Source organism: Octodon degus, unplaced genomic scaffold (assembly GCF_000260255.1).
Source record: "Octodon degus isolate 3935 unplaced genomic scaffold, OctDeg1.0 scaffold00005, whole genome shotgun sequence".
Taxonomy (NCBI): domain Eukaryota; kingdom Metazoa; phylum Chordata; class Mammalia; order Rodentia; family Octodontidae; genus Octodon; species Octodon degus.
This window is the reverse complement of record NW_004524581.1, coordinates 3,680,633-3,701,033: the sequence shown is the minus strand read 5'-3', so window position 1 is coordinate 3,701,033 and position 20,401 is coordinate 3,680,633. Positions and strand designations below refer to the sequence as shown.

The 20,401-nt window shown below is 36.8% G+C and overlaps 1 protein-coding gene across 1 annotated transcript in view; it reads left to right on the top strand.

Annotated features, from left to right (window-relative positions):
• The window catches only part of Pcdh15 (protocadherin related 15), a 689,792-nt gene that overhangs the window by 644,292 nt on the left and 25,099 nt on the right, over positions 1-20,401 (top strand). The window contains exon 27 of the mRNA XM_023723273.1: positions 15,639-15,815. Within this exon, the coding sequence (XP_023579041.1) occupies positions 15,639-15,815 (177 nt within the window). The remainder of the gene's footprint in view (positions 1-15,638; positions 15,816-20,401) is intronic.

The following is a 20,401-nucleotide window of genomic DNA, read 5'->3' as shown; positions in this document are numbered from 1 at the left end:
TAGCTTTTGCTTGCAGCAAACAGAAAGAAACTAGAAAACATTTCTGTGTGAAAATAAAGCATCATAAAATATTGTGCTACTAAACATTTTTTCATCACACTTCTTTTATTCAGATTCACAAATATTTAGTAGATCATTTTCTCTTATTTTCTCCTCTCACTTTTCCCCTGTACTTTAAAATGAGCAGCTGCCTATTATTTTACATTTCATAGCTCAGAGGCTTCATGTTAGTATTTGTATAATTCCACCCAAGGCATGGCATGTAATAAATGCACCCCTTCCTTAGGAAACTAGTCTGCTCAACTACAGTCAATCCTCCATTCTCGAATCCTATTTAGGACGCTTAACTTTCTCCAACTTATTCACAATTCAGCACAGTACAGGCTGAAGACTTTTAAAATGGGAAATAAATAGAACCACATTCATTTAGAAAGATTCCATCTATATCAGCAATATTACTTTAGATGTTTTCCTTTATCTTATGTGTACTTGGGATTACATTTAAATATTTTAATATCTTTCATGATTGCTATGAAAATTTAAACATTTTACAGGGATTCCTCCTGTAGAGCAAAAGTAAATATTGAAAATGTATTCTGTAAAATAAAACAAAGAGAAAGAAAGAAATTAAAGACGTCGCAATGCAAGTAAATAATAGTGGAGAAGCAACAGCCCTCTGAAGGCCAAACCAAGTAGCACCAATCTTGACTTTCCTCTTGTTAGGGCCAAAGCAAAACAAGTAAACAAGCAAACACAGAAATAATAAGTTACAAAGTTCACAAAACTAAATCATTTCTGGTAGAAAGGCAGGACTATTTCTAAGTCTAATTCTACATTAGAGGAAAGCATTTTGCTCCTGTGGGATATCACAGAGAGGTCACTCCAGAATGTAGTGGACAAAGTACTCCAGGGCAGCCAAAGCGTTACTTAGGTTGTGTTCTAGGGAGCAGTGCCCATCAGTGTGCAGCAATGGACCAAAGGTCAGAATATCAGGGAAACCTAAATTGCTCATCCCTCTGGCAACCTGAAATGCCTGTTGATTCTTTCAATGAGGTTTTCGAAAAACAAAGTTGACAATATGCAAGGTGGAGCTACTTGGGTCACTAGTGAAGTACAAGCCCTTTCCTTCTCCAGCCTAAGTAAAGATTGCAATGAGGAAATCTGAAACTTTCTGTGGCTACAACTATAAACTGACAGTATTTATGGCATTCTTTGCATCTGTTGAGTTTTGGGCATTGAATGAGTGGGAATTATGTAATGAGCTATTCACACAGACCCTTCAAAGTCATGATGGTAGATTGTCCATTGTGCAGAAGAGTAAAACCTTGAGATGTTCCCTTTCTAGAAAGACAAAGATAACATGTGTTGACTTTTAATTTGAATCAACAATCTATCAAACAGTAACAAATTCCCTGTTAATTTTTTCTTCTCAGTATGCAAACCAAAGTAAAAAAAAAATATTTTTTCTTGGCTGTGAGCTGAGCTTTCAAGGCAAGAAATTCTTATCAAATGATAATTTTAGTTTGAGTAATTCACACTGACAAATAGTTACCTGAAACGATGACTGTAGTAATAACTTCAGTGTAAAATGTAAAACAAAAGTGAAGGGCTGCCAAGATTGCTCCGCTCATTAGAGCATCTTCTTAGGCAGCTTCAGGGACTGAGGTTTGATCCAGCATGACGTGCCGTGTCCCCACCCCACAGGGCATGGCTCAGATGGGGACTGAGACTGGGCGTGGTGGTGCGTGCCTGTAATCCCACCACTTGGGAGTCTGAAAACATGAGAATCTCTGCAAGGCTGATCTATGTAGTGAGATCCTGTAGACTCTCTATTAAAAATACATTTAAAAAATAAAATTAAAAGTGAAACTGGGCTGGCCAAATAGCTCAGCAGATTAAAGTGCCTGCGACCAGGTGCAGGGGCCAAGGATTTAATCCCTGGGCCTGTCTGCAGGCCCCACACCTAGGGCGTGCTGAGATGGCCATTGAACTGGGTGAGGTGGGACATGACTGTAATCCCAGCTATTGGGAGGCTATAAAAAGGTGGCTCACTGTGAATCTGATCTAGTAGTGAGACCCTGAACATCCTGTACACCCTTCTCTAAAATATGAAATAAATAAATAAATGAAGGAAGGAAGCTAACCACGAGTAAATATCTGTCTCAGCTATATACTTATTTCAGTAAACTATTACATATTATTTCTCATAGTGCCAATATTTCTGGCTGAAACTAGTTAAACTGATATATGAAACTGCATAAGGTGATACTATAAATATTAACTTTTGGTAACATTAATTTACCAAAAATAACTTGGTTGAAAAATGAATATTAGTGAAACAGTTGTTTACTGACACTCTTAGCTTATGATATAAGGTAAAATGTTATGTATATATAAAAGAAAAAGACAAAGATGTTTTCAACACTTATTTTATGAAAGCTGTTTAGATAAACAGATTTATAAAAAACATTGTTTGGAATGTATTTTCAAACTAGAAATGTTTACATAAAAAGGACTTAATATTATTCATGCTGATACTTGTGAACTAAGCAAGTGCACTGAAGAAAGCAATATGTAATAGATGGGTCATGTTTGAAATGCCTGTCATTCTGGTCTTCTAAATACGTACTGCTTGTCATGACATACCAATTATTACCATACTGTCTTTCAAGTAAATATTTGTTTAAAAAAGGGGGAATAAATGAAAAAAAAGAGACAAGAAAAAATGTCATAGGACTGTCCTGCTACAATGCTGTATATGGTTAGATTTCTAAATATCTGTGTAAAAAATGTAATTGTTTATTCATATTTTTAAAATATTTTTGTTTATTTTTTCTCCATATTCTGTAAAGAATTAAAGTTTAACATATCAATGCTAGATGGAAAATACCTATTCCATGTTATGCCTAAGATGTTTGATACTCAGACAGATAGTGAGGTTAAGCTCAACTGCCTTTGTTGTAGGGTGAGCTTCCTTTCTGGAGAGTTAACAATTGAAGTTTGCAGACCAAAAATTAGTGAAAAAAAAGGGCTGCAAGGACAGCCCACATTTTGGCTCTAGCCTTTCAAGGTCAGTGAAGACTCAGGACATAGGAGAACTTATACTGTAACATCATGTAACTCAGTTGTATCCCAAATTTACTGATCAAGATTCTGGAGCCACAGAGCAATGTGATCGATGATGCAGAGTGTGTCTAAGGAGACTCACGTGGAGAGAAAATATTCTTTCAGGCTTTCACAGAGAACAAATTGGTCAAAAGATGGCCGTGACTCTTCCACATGGCTGACACTGACAAAGGATATGAAAACTCCTGTACAGGGTAATAGGATAAATCCTGAGGGGACTTGACTGACCTTATCACATACAAAAGATACATTTCTTGTTATATAGGTCTTGCTTTATCTTCATCTTAACCATCCAACAGAAAAGTATAAAAGGAGGTATAAAAATAAAACCATATTAATATGCTGAGCTGTAAAAGGCTCAAGTCAATAACCTCTGACATTCCCAGTCCTATGGATAACCCACTACTATTATGGACTACTGGACTATATTGTATTATATTGCCGAATTCATGAACCTACAATATTTATTTATTTATTTATTTTCATAATTTTATTGATAAAAAAATAGCAATGAGACAGTTTCAAATCAAATCGCTAGGACAGTTTCAATAATTAACACACTGCATACATTCTTCTTAGTGGTTAATTGCTGTATAAGATGCGGACTTGAGATCCTATTTACAAACACCACTAGAACAAATCATTCTATTCATTAAGAGAATGTAACTATATATCTATCCTAACCACTTTGAATACACAGATACAAAATGGACATTCATCTGTATACCCCTTTTTTTGTTAAGTTCCATTATTTGAATATTATAGGTGTGTAAACTCAACAAAATATTCTAAAAGAGTCCAGTAGCCCATAATAGCATTGGGTCTACTGTTTAACTGGCAATGTCAGAAATTGTTGACCTGAGTCCCCCACAGCTCAACATAACAGCATGGCTTTACTTCCTATATTTCGTCTTCACACATTTCTACTGGATGGTTAAAACCAAGGTAAAGCAGGACCTATGTAACAAGAGTTGTAGCTTTTGGGTCTGAGAAGGTCAGTGAAATGCCCTCAGGATTTATCCTGAGATCCTGTACCTCAGATTGTAGAACCTTTGCCAGTGTCAGTCATGTGGATGAGTCAAGGCCATTGCTTGGCGAATGTGCTCTCTGTGAAAGCCTGAGAGAGGGTTTTCTCTCCATGTGACTCTCCTTAGGCACACTCCACGTCATCGATCAATTTCCTCTTTGGCCCCTTAATCTCTTTGATCAGAAAATTTGGGAAACTACCGAGTTCCATGACATTACAGTACAAGTTCTCATATGTCCTGAGTCTTAATTGACCTTAGAAGGTTAGGGCAAAATGTTGGCTTTCCTTGCAGCCCTCCTTTTTCTCTAATTTTGAACCTACAATATTTAAATGTCAATGGAATACCCATCTCTAACAAAACTAAACAAAAAAAAGGGAATACTAAGGAAGGACAATTTTGTATCTTTATATTCAAAATAGGATAGATATACAGCTACTTTCTCTTAATTCAATGAGAAGATGTGTTCTAATAGTATTTGAACAGGATATCATATCTTCATCTTGTACTATGAATAATTAGTAAGAAGATAACAATATGCAATGTATTAATTATTGAAACTGTCCTATTAATTGGTTTTGAAACTGTCTCATTGCTATGTTTCTCAATAAAATTAATACAAAAAGGACTTAATTATATTAACAGATTTCCAAAGAAATTTTCAGCTTTTAGAAGTGCTTCTACACATAAAACAATTATATAAGGATTCTGATTATGTTTTAGAACTTTAAAACTATATTAGGCTTTTCCAAATATAGCTTTGCTCACTGCAGTGGAACACCCACCTCTGGAAAAAAAAAAAACAAAAAAGGCAGATGTAAATAAAGGGCCATTAGATGTAAACAGAGGGCCATTTTGTTGTGAAAAAATAATACATATATGTATATATAAGATAGTTGGGATAGATATACAGCTACTTTCTATTAGTTCATTGAAATGAAAGCCTTGTAATAATATTGTTTGGACAAGATATCATGTCTGCATCTTGTCATCTGCATAACTACTATGAAGACAACAATATGCAATGGATTAATTATTGTAGCTGTCCTAATAACCTATTTTGAAACTGTTTCATTCCTATTTTACCTTTTTTCTCATTCAAATGAATAAATACAACTATATTAGAAAAATTAATCCCTAAATTAAAATATAGCTTTAATTCATTGACTATAATTATTACTCTAATTCATATACATAAGTCAGTCCTTCAGAGATCAAAGCCCACTCACTTTTCTGAAGAAATTTGTTGTAATCAGAGCTATACTGCTATATATTTTATTGTAACATTCATATTTTAAATAGATACATTTGCTGGCAAAAATTTAAATTCAAGTCTTTTTTTGAAAAACAAATGAAAAATAAGTAAATGTTTTTATGATGATTAGCCACCTTTAATTCATCCTTTTAAATTAAATTCAGGGTGGTGAGATAGCTCGGCGGACTAAATCATCAACTTATGCAAGTTTAGGCAAGTGTAGGGACGATGGTTCTTCCAGACACCACATACTGCGCCTGCCCCACCCCAGGGCACGCTGAGCCAGCCAGTGTAGGGCATAGTGTCACATGCTTGTAATCCCAGTGTTGGGAAACCTGAAAGCAGGAGGACCACCACAGGTTGTATTTGGTTGCAACAACCAAACAACCAAATACAAATGTCTTTTTGTGTACATCTTGACAAAGAAACAATATTGCTAAATTTCCAAAATATTGAATGCTTTTATTTAAAAATACAGCTGGATATAGTTACACCAATACCAGAACTCCAGGAGGCTGAGGGGAGAGGGTTTCAACTTTGAAACCCATCTGAGCAACTGAGTGACTCAGTGAAGATATAGGAGAAGCGAATGTATTTCCCAACCCACTAGATGTTAGATACAGTGAGTTCTCATTTCCCAAAACTGAAGAATTAATTCCAAGGAAAAAATAGAGAAAGATAGCTCCTAAGGGACAGGAGTAGAATCTGAAAGTGTGTTGTCAATGAGCCTATTTCTCAAAGGAAGTTTTAGAGAGTCAAATCACAAGGTAAGTACACCATGAGGACAAAATCATGATCAACCAGCAAAACTACAAGTATAGCTGTTTAGGTAATATTAATCCCCTGGGAAAGCAGGTCATGTAGCTGGTATCCATGGAAAGAATGAGGACCTTTTGGAAAGAAAAGAATCAGGAGGTCATGGTCAACTACTGAGGTACCTTATGACTCTAGGCCTTGTGAGACCAGGTAATACTAATGGTACTGTGCTGCTTATGCCTCTGTGAGGCAGGCAGGCTGTCATCCTGTCTTTATCTTGAGGCCTGGACTCCAACAGATCCAACTCTGGTGACAGTTGTGTAATGTGTTTTCATCCTTTGCACTGACTCCTTTGAGGGCCCAGCTTTGTCTGACTGCCTGTAATATTTCTACAGGTAGTAGACCTATTCTTAAAATTAAAAATAAAAAGTGGTGAGAGTGTAGGTCAGTGCACAGGCTCTGGGATACCGCTCTCTGGCTCTGTCTTCCTCCCTCCTTCCTCCTTCTCCTCCTCTCTCTCCCCTCCCTCATACCGCACAGCCTCTTTTTTCCTTTCTTTCTTTCTTTCTTTCTTTCTTTCTTTCTTTCTTTCTTTCTTTCTTTCTTTCTTTCTTTCTTTCTTTCCTTCTTTCTTCTTTCTTTCTTTCTTTCTTTCTTTCTTTCTTTCTTTTCTTTCTTTCTTTCGTATTTAGGGCAGGGTCTACAGGGTCTCACTATGTGGATGGGACTCATAGTGATCCACCTGTTTTCAGCCTCCCAGTCACTGGGATTACAGGCATGCACCACCACGCCCAGTCTCAATTGCAGTCTCAGCACAGCCTGGATGTGGGGCTGGCAGGGCATGCCAGAGATTAAACCCCAGCCATTGCACTCTGCCTAAATAGGCACTTTAGTCTGCTGAGCTATCAGGCTGACCCTAACCTGTTCTTTCTTAATAAGAATTTTTTTTTTTTTTTGGTTAAATGAATTGTACCCCTTGTTTAATGTAAAGCTTCTGCATCTTCAAAGAATCCCTTCTAGACTGGATTATCTGATGAGAAATGTTCTTTTCATCAATTTCAAAGCATCCATTATCTAGACCACTTTATTATACACAGATTTCCATTTAATCTTGTCCTGACTTTGAGCATGTCACAGATTTGAAATGGCACTTTGTCACTTTTACTAGATTTATAAAGATTTTATTTTTTTTTAATTTTTATTTATTTATTTTGTATTTTAGGGAAGGGTCTACATGATGTTCATGGTCTCACTACTAGATCTGCCTCATAGTGATCCACCTGTTTACAGCCTCCCAAAGGCTGGGATTACAGGTGTGTGCCACCATGCCCAGTCTCAATTGGCATCTCAGCAAGCCCCAGGGGTGGACGGTAGGCAGTGGCATGGCAGGCCAGGGATGGAACCCCAACCCCTGCACCTGCTTGTGCTTTAATCCACTGAGCTATTTGGTCGGCCCTACGACTTTATATTTTTTAAAGCAATTTGAGGTTAAAAATGAAAGTAAGAAGAAAGTAGAGATTTCTTGTATGCTCCCCTGCATCCACATGTACAGAACTTTCTCCTACTCTGCCGATCTCTTCTTCTTCAGAAGGTGCATCTGTGACCCCTGAGCCAGTGCTGATACATCCTCGGTCCTCTAAGTCATAATTTCTATTAGGGTTCACTCTGAGCGTTGACAGTACATGGATTTAGATAGCGTTGGTTAGAACACAGCCACTATACTCTCCTACGAGGTCTGTTCACTGCTCTGTGCTGCTTCTGCCCACCCCTCCTCTATTCAGTCCCTAACTACTCAAAATCTTACATCATTTAAGGTTTTGTTCTTTCTCTGGAATGTAATAAACATTTGAACCTCTGCATCTGTGGGTTCTACGTCTGAGGGAAAAAAACAGTTTTGAAACTGTCTATACTGAATATGTGTAGATGTCTTATTTTCCCCTAGACAGTTGGACATAGGAGATCTATATGCAACATTTAATTGTACCTAGTGATGCACGGTGTTCCACTGTCAGCATGTGCTGTGCTTTATCTTTTCACCTCCTTAAAGACCCCTTGGTTGCTTCCGAGCCTGCAGGTCTATTCATGGGAAATTTAAATGGCTAATTAGAATGTGTAGACTAAAAATTTATATGTAATTCTATAGCAATCAGTGCTACTTTAAGCAGCATGAAAAATATATGACCAGTAGAATTACAAAGACAGAACTGACTAGAGACTAGAGCAACTATATAAATGTTCTTACCATAAATGACTATGGTGTTTTAGTACTGCTGCATTTTAACATAAATACATGCCCATGGTTAGTTCTAATGTCTTAGAAATTGACTGCTAGGGACAGTAAGTTAGCTCAGCAAACTAAGGGCCTGCTTTGGCGATCACAGAGGCCAGGGTTCAATCCCGGGCACCACATACCATGCCAGTCTCACCCATGGGTGTGCTGAACCAGCTACTGAGATTGGGCTTGGTGGTGCACACCTGTAATCCTAGCCCTGGGGAGGCTGAAATCAGGAGGATCACTGACTCCGAGCTGTGTAGTGAGACCATATACCAAATACATTTTTTTTTTATTTTACTATTTTCTCCCCTCAGTAACAGAAATAGATTGAAAGTCTATTGGAAACTTCCAGTAACAACATAATTTAAGACAGTGTGGGTTAGGGATAATCACAAGGGCAGCTTTTAGCAAGACCTGAAAACCAGAACTATATCAGTGCTATCTGTACAATGTCAGTCTAGTAACATTGCTGTAGCTTGCATAGATAAATTCCATTCATTTTACACACATTTTTATCTTTGACTCAAGTAATCAATTTTTTAAAAATGAGGGATCAAGTTGGAATTGCAGGCATTCTTTCCTGACAAAGGGCTGGGTCAGGTCAAGAGCCCTGATTAAATCCATGTTAGCTATGACTGCCGGGGACAAGATTAACTTATCGAACACAAATTATAAAGTTTTCATGGAAAAAGCATACATGCTGGTTAGACAAAAATGTCTTCTTTTTGTGACTTTTATGAGGGATAAATACAATTTCTGTGTTACCAGCAGCATAAGCTTGAGCAATCATATTTCTCCATCTTTGAGCAACTGATCGAAGCAGAACTAGGACCTCCATTTGCCAAGATGTAGGAATACACTAGACGGCATTTCATTATCAAGATGCGGAGAAGATTCTTCAGTTGGTTATTACTGGTTTAATGCCATTTTTAGTGGCAGAGAAAGCAAAGGTTTGGATGTTATTGTTCTACAATTCTCTTAAATAGTTTTCAATCATAATTTAGTAGTGTTGACCACAGTTTATACATTTTAAGTGACAAATCAAAGACTTTAGTGCCTTTGGCCATTTCAGGATGCATCTTAAATAGCTTGGGCTGACATAACAAAATTATAGACTGGGTGGTTTTAATAGCAGAGAATTCTTTGTTCACAGTGCTATAAATCTGTGGAAGTCCGAGATCAGATGCCAGCTGAATGGGCATTGGGTGGGGCTCTCATCTTGGAGTGAAGGCGAGTGATTTATTTGCGTGTTGTTTTCGTGTTTCTGGAGAAATAATTCCTTGGCCCTTTTCAGGGTTCTACCCTTATCACCTTTTTCAATCTTAGATATTTCTTGGGAGAGCCCATGTTCAGCTCCCTGGGTATAGGACCTTGCCAGGTTACTTTTAAAGAGACAGAACCATTAAGTTCATAACTTTGTAGTAGCAGGAAGAGGAACAATGTATATTACTATGTTCTTTTCATAAACTACTAAAATTCCTTTGTATATCACTTCACTACTTAATACATAGATTCACTTTTAAGTAATAAAAGGAAGCACAACATTAAAGTTTTGGATGTCTGCCTATATCATGTGTTAGATAAAGACAAATCTGGATTTAGGAGAAAAGATTTATTACTGAAGGTGGTTGTTGGAAGAGCAGGGACAGGAATAATAGAAAGAGCCTGTTGTACTAGGGACAGTTCTCTTCTCACTCAAGAGATCTGCAAGTATTTCAAAGGTTAGTACTAAAAAGCTATACTGCTGTAGGGAGGAGTGGGACAGTGAGATGACTGGGAGAGCTGGTGTATACCTCAAGGGTAGAGCACTTTCCCAGCATACATGAGATTTTGTTTATACTCAGTTCCAACACACACACACACACACACACACACGCACACGCACACGCACACATACACACATACACACAAACACACCAATAAAATCAAGGAAATAAGAGCACCAGGCAATGAGCTTTAAAAGAGACACTGATCGAGGCATTGCATGTGTGTTTGGCTGAGGATAGTTGGCCGGTGCTAGTGCTAAGTCTTACGGAGCAAGCACCTTTAGGAAACAACCTATTGAGGCCTTAGTGGAAAACTCCTAAATGGACCTCTTTTCACAGCATGTCATGGTCTCCTCCTCCTCTACCTCCCTGCCCCTCTTTGTTTTCCTGCTCCTCCTCAGTTCTCTTCCCCCTTCTTCCTGCTCACATCGACGTTTGTGCTGGAAGGACCTTTTCTACAAATATCTTCAAAAGCATTTGCCGCACTACGTGGCTGTGCTTAACTTGCAAGGTTCTTGGGGTGTCGGCACTCTTCAGTGCCAGGGCAACCCTTAGACCACGTTTTACGTGGTATCGCCACCTGAAAAATACTCTTAAATAAAAAACACTGGACTTAAGTTCAAAACGTTCCAGAGCAGACAAAGAGTCTTCGGCAACACCTGCAGGGGATCTATGCTCAGTATTTGACAAAAACGATAGTGAAAGAAGCTGTCTGACCTCAAAAGATTTGTCCTTCCTTAAGAGTCTTCATGCACACTTCAAGGAAGAAAGAAAAGCAAATTGGTGTGTGAGTTTTTGCCTTGCTTTCATGTTTTGTTAGGTGAAGAATAGGTTAATACAAGTTAACCTTATCATAATTAAAAAGTAAATTAAAAAAACACAAAAAGTAGCATGTATTCACTCAACTTGGAATTAATGTAAATATTTGTTCAATTAAATGTAGTTTCCTTTGGTTTATTTTATAGTATTTATTCCTCTTATAAATAAGTAATATTTAATCAGAACTAAGAGTAATATGGACAATACGATTTGGTTGTTTGGTTTGTATGTGGCTAATAGAGCTCAAATTCTATCATCCTATCCTAAATTATTGAGCAGGCTATTTCAGAAAATGCACATCTACTTAAATTCTTTACAAATAGCTAATCCTGTTTTTTGTTCAGCCCCTACTTCTTTGCTGCTTCCAACCTACTAGCAAGTAAATGTCTTCCAAATGTAGGATTGTTCATTTTGCTTCAATGTTTTAAACCTGGCACTGAATTTTTATTTTACACAGAGTCAAGGGCGTCTCAAGTCCCAGTTCTCGCTCATGGTCTGTCCCCAGAACTGTCTGCTCTATTCATGGATCATGGCATCATTCATGTGCACAAGCAATTGGCAGTTCCTTTCCTAGAATATTCTTTAGCAGAAAATTCACGTCATTAATTGTCTCATTTGATCAATTATTAAGTTCTCAGCAATACGTTTTCAGAACACTTGCACTAATTCTACTATTTCATTATGTGTTTTTGGTTTATCAAGTAGGCTGTAAGCTCTTTGATATCAGAAATTTTTGTGCCATTTGTGGTGCATTCTATGTGTGTACCTCAGTGACAAAATCCTGAAAAGCACATAGTGAATACATGGTAAAGAATCAGTGAGTGAAAATATTTCTATTTACCTGAGTCTTACTGCATGAAATTTTATCAATTCTCCATCCAATTTAAATTTTATACTTTTAAGTTAAAATTTTGGACTTACTGGTAAGATATTTTACTTAAGAATTTAAAGGAGGGTTGGGGAGATAGCTCAGTAGAGAAAGCGCTTGCTTGGCAAGTGCAAGGGCCTGAGTTCAATCCCTAGTTCCGCAACAAAAATAACAACAACAACAAAAAAGAATTTAAAGGAGATGAAATAGAGTTAAACACACATATTTTTATAATTCATTATTTTTTACCATGCCTACTATAAAAAAATACATAAAGAAAATATATAGATACTAAACTCATATCATCATAAACATCTCTGTTATGTGATATGATATAAATATTACCTGTTAGATGAATATCATTTAAGATTACCTAAATATCTGAATCCCATACATACTTTCCATATACATGACTGTATCTACATATGCAGAAATGCACATATATACTGAAATATATATACACAACAATATATAATGGATATACATCTAGAAAATACTTAGTATGTACATATAGATACTATTTTCTTAAAATATATTTTCATTTAAAAAGTATAATATTTGGTTTCTTTTTTTTTGGTAAAAGATATAGGAGGGCTGGGGAGACAGCTTGGCATCCTAAGCTAATGCCAGGCAAGTACAAGGTCCTGAGTTTGATCCCCGGTACTGCATGCCATGTCAGCCCCAGAACCCCAGGCATGCTGTTCCAGCCCTGAAACTGGGAGTGGTGGTGCATACCTATAATCCCAGTGATGAGGAGGTTGAGACAAGAGGATCACTATCAATCTCAATGGCATAGTTAGAGCCTATATCAAATGAAAAAAAATTTCAAAAAAAAAAGGAAAATTCAAATTAAGCCTCTTTACCATAAGGTATACTTCATCCTCAAAAGATCCCTATGACTTTAAGAATAAAATGCTCCAAGAGAAGATACTATTTCATCTTTTAAGTGATTTAATATTTTTTATTTATTTTCTATTTGTATTTATATCTTTTTTTTGTATTTTAAGAAAGGGTCTGCAGGGTGTTCAGGGTCTCACTACTAGATCGGACTCATAGTGATCCTCCTGTTTACAGCCTCCCAAGAGCTGGGATTACAGGCGCACCATGCCCAGTCTCAATTGCCCTCTCAGCATGCCCTGGGGGGCAGGAAAGGCACAGCAGGCCCAGGGATCAAACCCCAGCCCCTGCACCCGTTTGTAGGCACTTTAATCCACTGAGCTGTTTGGCTAGCTGTGATTTAATTTTTTAGAAATTTGTTGATTTTTGATAACATGCTTCATGAAGGAATTAGCATATTTATGTGTTACTGCACAACTAACATTTCATTGACATACAGTACTGTACTGTTGCAGTGAAACATAGGTAAAGGCATAAGCTCGATGCAAATGTGTCTTCATTGAGGAGTGCTGTAGAGTTTATCCACTCTGCTTACATAGAACAGATTTCCTTGGGCCATTGGAAATGCCTAATGCACCACAGAAGTTCTCATTGTGCACCTGAAACTCTGGTGTAGAGAGCTGTCTTCATCTATGTATTTTTGATTTGTGCATTGATAGTGTTAGTGAGAAATGCTTCGTTAATAATTCCACAATTTAAACATCTTGAAATAGATTCAAGGGAGAAGACTCCTGTTCCAAATATTGAAGCCAAAATTATATTAATATCAAAAATTGTATCTTATGGACCTTTTTTCTAGTGAAACTTGAGAGAAATTTGTATCAAAGAGTTAATTCATTTCGTACACACAAAACTACATGCATGAGGTAATGGGGAGATGGCTCAGTAGAATAAGCACTTGCCTGGAAAGCACAAGGGCCTGAGTTCAATCCCTTGTTCTGCCAAACAAACAAACACAAACAAAAAACTTCATGCATGAGGTGATTTTCTAATTTTTATTAAAGGAAACTTAGAATTTGAGAACATAATTATTTGTCTAAGTTTCTATAATTGCTAAATAAAAATTTCAAAACCAAAACTGTTCTCCAATGCTTTGGTATTACTTTTAGTACACATAAACTGTCATGAGTATTAGGTAGGTTGCTACAAGGTTATTTTTATTTTTTGATGAGCATAAATTGCTCAGAAAAACATCTGAAAACATAAGCAGATAATGTAGTTTATGGACCCTACTACATTGATTGAATTGAATTCAACTTCTGACTGAAGTTTGCAAAGTGGATTTTTTCACTTTAGGGTGTTTTTTTCACAACTTTATTTTTCTGGAAGTAATTCATCAGAGAAAAGGAAGATGGTAAAGTGAAAAAGAGTGAGTATGGGGTGATGAGAGAATAGGAAAACAATGACTCTAAGACAGCCATCAACTCTTCTGGTTTATAAAAATTTAAAAGCAAATGGACAAAATATTTCATTGTCATTGGTGGTGTCACCTGGCATTTCCTTGAAAGTTTAGTGTCTTTGTTTTTGTAATAAAACCAACCAAGCACATACAGCACTGTTAAAGAAACTATTTTAACAGAGCAGAAAGTAGGTCAATTTCATATCTAAAGCAAAAAGTATTTTCAGATGTATTAACAGAATTTAGAATATGTTATTCCTTAGAGAAAACACTATATGGATGTAATGAGGAACATCAAATTTACAGATAACTTTAATATTTGTTACATTAACTTATAAATTAATAACTTTTGTCTGGGGAGATAGCACAGCAGAATAAGTACCTGCCTGGCAAGCACAAGGACCTGGGTTCGATTCCAGGTATCACATGCCATGCCAGTGTCCTGCTGTGCCAGCCACTTAAACTGCGTGTAGTGGTGCATGCCTGTAATCCCAGCACCAGGGAGGCTGAGACAGGAGGATCACTGTGAGTCTGAGATGGGTAGTGAAAATAATAAATAAATAAAAAGACAAAAAAAAATACCTCACCCTCGTAAGTTGATAATAATTATTTCACATTTAAATACTTACAAATAATAAATAATATGTATTCCATTATTCATCTATAAAGGTCAGTAAAATAGTTTTTACTTGAAAAAGGATAGTAAAGAAACTGTTATTTGTAGAAATTTAAAAAACAAAGATTTAAGGGGAAATAATTGTATTTTCAATTAAAATAAAAAATGCAATTAGAAAAAGGTACTTGTCCTAAAATTAGCTTTTAGTTAATATTTCCCTCTTTAATATCACATATGCTTACTCTATATTGTATTTTAAGCTGTTTATATTAATCTAAATAGCTTCTGTGATTTGCATGGGATATACATATTTTAACATTATAAATTTGCCTTTAAAACATATATAGACATTCACTTATATGATGATTTAACGATCTCTACACCCCTGGAAAAGACAGTATCCTAATTATGATTGTAGCATTTTGCTATGTGCCATAAACTAGTTTCTGGTATGAGGTGTAATTTATGGCTTCGACCATGTGAAATCAAGGTCTCAGGACCCACGCTTCTATTGAAGTGTAGACAGCTTTATTTGTACAACATAGTTGACATTTCCCATGAGCTACATCCAAGCTCAAATGACATTATAAATTCAAAAACTCTGGACTTAAATAGGACACAGTTAGTGACCTCTTTTTACCTTGTCTGGTTTCCAGCATCATTGAGAGTTGATGCTAAAAACAGAGAGATTTCTTTTCTTGGGTTCATGTGCAGTAAACAGCAATAACCTGACTGTCAACATTTTTCATTACTAAACTTCATTTCGAGTGTAGGGTGATTGGTTCTTCCCAGGAAGCCTATCAGAATGTCATGTTTGTATTTTCTTTGATTGATAGGATTTTGGATCGCTATGTTCAGGACCAAATCCCCGGTGCCAAGGTGGTGGTGGAGTCCATTGGTGCCCGCAGGCATGGAGACGCTTTTTCTCTGGAAGATTACACCAAGTGTGACCTCACTGTCTACGCAATCGACCCCCAAACCAACAGAGCTATTGACAGACATGAGCTTTTTAAGTAAGTGCTTCGATTTTCTGCAGCAGCTCCCCCATTAAGATAGAGCACCCATTTAATTCTAATACAAGGCTTCGACTGTAAGTAAAGTTCAAAGCCCTCTAAAATGTTAAAATGCAGTATGAGCGATAAATCAGAGACCGCACGTGTGGGCCTCGTACTAAGTTTTCCGGTATAAACACAGAATAGATTGACTCCAAGAGGGGCTCTGTTCTTAGGGAGTAGGGAGTCTGTTACACTTTCAAGCAAGGAAAAGTTTTTGGAGATGATTTCTTATTAACACCTTACCCTGCTCCAAGGCCCTGGCTGTGTGAGAAGACATACAGACTCAGGGCCGGCCAGACAGCTCCGTGGGTTAACATGCCTGCAAGCAGGTGTCGGGGCCAGGGATTCAATCCCCAGGCCTGCGGGGCCGGCCCCGCCCCTGGGGCGCAGTGAGAAGGCCATTGAGACTGGGCGTGATGGCGCGGTACCTGTAATCCCAGCTCTTGGAAGGCTGTAAACAGGAGAATCACTATGACTCCCATCCAGTAGTGAGACCCCGAACACCCAGTAGACCCTTCCCTAAAAATTACAAATACAAAAAAAAAAAGACTTGCAGGCTTTTATTTATTTATTTATTTATTTATTTATTTATTGTGGGGGGCGGGGGAAGGGTCTACAGAGGGTTCAGGGTCTCACCATTGGATCGGACTCGGAGTGATCCACCTGACATGCAGACTCTGAAAGGGACAGCTTGGCTACAAGCGCTGCAGGATACTGGAATGTTAAGAGAAAATCTAGCATTCATACAGTTCTGCTGAATTAGCAAAAACAGCACTTGGTTTTTCCCTGGCTTGAAGAGTGAAGGGCAGAGAATAATGATTCCCATTCCCTGTCTATACTGAGTGATATCTTCCATAAGTGTCAGTACTGAGGTGTAAATCTAAAAAGCAAAATGGACATTCCTAAAATACTACTCCATACTATTGTTTGTGTTACTCTAATACAGATTTTGCTTTAACAATTTAATCAGTTCAATGTTTAGTCTTTTTGCAGTGACACCTGGTGTCCATCAAACACTTGTAATGTATTTCTATTTAAATTGTAACATTTTTATTTAAAATGTGTTGATATGTAAATATATATGTATAGCCCAAATAGTTTACATATCTATCTGTCTATCTGTCTGTCTGTCTATCTATATATACACACACACGTATTCATACAATATGCCAAAATTCATAATTTTAGAATTTAGTTTTTCTGTCTACACATACTAAACAGCATATAAATATTTCCATCCTCGAATTTGCAAGTATATGATACCCATGTGTATGCACATTTATTTCTTACATATGTATTTATTCTTTTTTAACAGAACCTTAAAATTCTGAATGGATTTTAATTTTTAATGTATTTAACCATGACATAGTGACTTAATGACTATATAGTTTTAAAAGAATCAGAGCCACTAAATATATTATTTATGAGTTTATTTTAATAAGTTTTGGAGGGCCAGCGAGATAGCTCAGCAGACTAAGGGCCTGCTTAATCAAGCACAGGGGCCAGGGTTTGGTCCCTGGCACCACATGCTGTGCCGGCTCTGCCCCCAGGCAGGCTGAGCTGGCCACAGAGACCGGGCGTGGTGGTGCATGTCTCTTATCCCAGTGCTGGGGAGGCTGAGACAGGAGGGTCACTACAAGTCCAAGCTGCTTAGTGAGACCCTGTTCCAAATACATAAATAAAAAGAAAACAAAATAAATAGGTTTGGGGGCCATGTGCAAGAATATAATGATCAGAGTGAGGAACCATTGGGGTTGAAGAATCACTATCACAATGACATGGCAGGGGCCAGGGAGATAGCTCAGTGGAATAAGCACTTCCCTGGCAAGCGCAAGGGCCTGAGTTCAATCCCCAATTCCACCAAAAAAAAAAAAAAAAAAAAAAAAAGAAGAAGACATGGCATTTTATAAAACAAGCCAACTTTTACATATCTTATTAATTTAAAATGTATTTAGAATGTAACACATGTTTTATTAACATTATGTACACTTCCCTCTGTTAAAAAGGATGCCTGCATTGTTTTTCACAATTTCTTTTAAAGTTTGATAGTGGATTGAATTTTGAACATTCTATTGTAAATACAAAATCATTTTTGGGTAATTCACTAGAATGAAAGAGTGGATTGATGGTGATTATTATTTAAACTATGCTAGCAAGCATTTTTCTAATAAAATATCTGGGGATAAGCTAAAAAAGCATGATTTTTAAAAAATTTGTATTGACAAGAAATGAAAGTAGTCATGAATTATTAAGATTTTATCTTAGCAGTTTTCACCTTGAAATACTAGCAAAGAAATACTCATCTAATTTAAACCCTTGAACTGACTCAAGGATTTAAATATAAATATATATTCTATAATTTATAACATATAATATATTCCAAGTCTGTATATGCACAGGCAATTTCAACTATTCTGTAGTAATAAAAGTTACTCAAAATTTAGTTTTTAATATAAGACAAATACATCAGAATATTACAATTTTTGCCTAATCCCTACACTGATGGAAATAGGGCTATTTTCTCAAATTCACTTTATCTTGAAATCTAACATTATGATGTTAAAATTCTAAGGTGAGAAGATTAGAAAAAAAATAGTAATTACTCTCGTAAGTTCATTTTGATTTTCTGAGATGATTTTAAAGAGACCTAGCTATGACCGGAAGCTTGCAATGACCTAGCGAGGACTGGAATAAATTTCCTTCATGCATTTATTCGTCCTTTATCCATTCACTCATTCTGTGGTACCATCAACTCAACTCAAGGCCTTGCCGCCAAGCTATGTCACAATCTTTCTTCTTAAAAAATACATTCATTCATTAATTAAAGAAACCAATGAAGCAAAAACAAATTTTGGGAGAGGATCTTACTGAGCCACGTTGCCCAGCCTGGAGTCCAATCTGTAATGTTCTTTCTCAGTCTGCCAAGTGCTGGGGTTACAGACCTGTCCCTCATTGCCTGGTTTAGAATGAGTTTCATTGACATATTAATAATTTACTTTGTTTGACAAGTTTATTCATATTTTGAATTTTGCTACTTTTGGCTATCAGATGCACTTAATTTTCTCTAATAAACACACATTTTTAATCTGTTCTTTTTAAAATCTCTTTATAATGTTCTGAGCTGCATGGATTCACATGTTTGTTCGCCTTTTTGAATTTTTTCATATTTGCTTCCAGAAAGTTCTTAGGCATCATCTTTGAATACTTCCAAATGCCTTTATTTAGAGTGCATCCATGAGTTTACAACTCATCCATTTAAAGCATATAATCAGTTTTCCCTCATAAATTCACAAAATTGTATAGCCATCACCACAACAAATTTTAGAACACTTTTATCACAGGAACAGAAATTTGCATCTATTAGTAGCTATTCCCTGTTTTCCTGACCCTCACCCTTGTATCAAGCAGCCACTTAGCTCTTTCTGTCTGTATATTTCTCTGAACACATTTTAAAAGTATCTTTAAAAATAATATTTATATATTTTAAGTATCCTTATTATCCCACACAATCTTCAACTGGAGTGTAATCTATGAAAACAGCAATGACATTATTCATGATTAGGGAAAAAAATCAGTCCTAAAATTAGTATAGAACCAGAGGACATCCAGACCACAAAGCAGTGTTGGGGAGAATGAATAAGGCTCACCCTCACGTACATCCAAGGAAAGTCTGAAAAGTCTTTTCCTTGGTGTCTTTCTAGGTAGAAGTCTCTTGCAATCCCATTAGCTTGTTTCATCTATTTCCCAACATTCTCCTGAATCTACACATTGGTGCAGGCATGTTTTATGCTTCGTACCATTAAGTAATGTGTCACTCGGAGCAGTGCCAAAGTCTCTTCCAGATAGTTTTAACATGTAGGCTATCTCCATTGGGTTCTGTCCATTGGGTTCTGTCGTTTTATTTGTTTCTCGTACATGGCATTGGGTTCTGTCGTTTTATTTCCATTGGGTTCTGTCGTTTTATTTATTTCTCGTACATGGCATTTTTAGGGTTTATCTTTTCCTTTAGTATTTTATTTTTAATTGGGAGGAATGCGAGACAGGTGTACATGACAGATTATGCCCATAAGAGGACCTGCAGCTTCTGCTAAATAAACCAATCTTTTCAGGAGTCAGTTTTCAATTTGTGTTGTTGTTATATTCACCACTTTCATGGTGTCACAAGGTACTTTTATTTATTTATTTTTATTTTTTGAATTTAGAACAGGGTGTACAGGGCGTACAGGGTCTCCCTACATAGATCAGCTTCCTAGTGATCCTCCTGTTTTCAGCCTCGCCAGCGCTGGGATTACACCCAGTCTTAATCACTGTCTCAGCGCGCCCCAGCACGGCATGGCAAGCCAGGGATCAAACCCCAGCCGCTGAGATTTAGTCTGCTGATCTATCTAGCCTGTCCTTGGTTATGATTTTTTTTTTTTTTTTTTTTTTTTTAAATTTCACCATTGAAAGTGCAGGGTGTTCAGGGTCTCACTACTAGATTGGACTCATAGTGATAGGCCTGTTTACAGCCTCCCAAGAGCTGGGAATAAAGGCGTGCACCACCA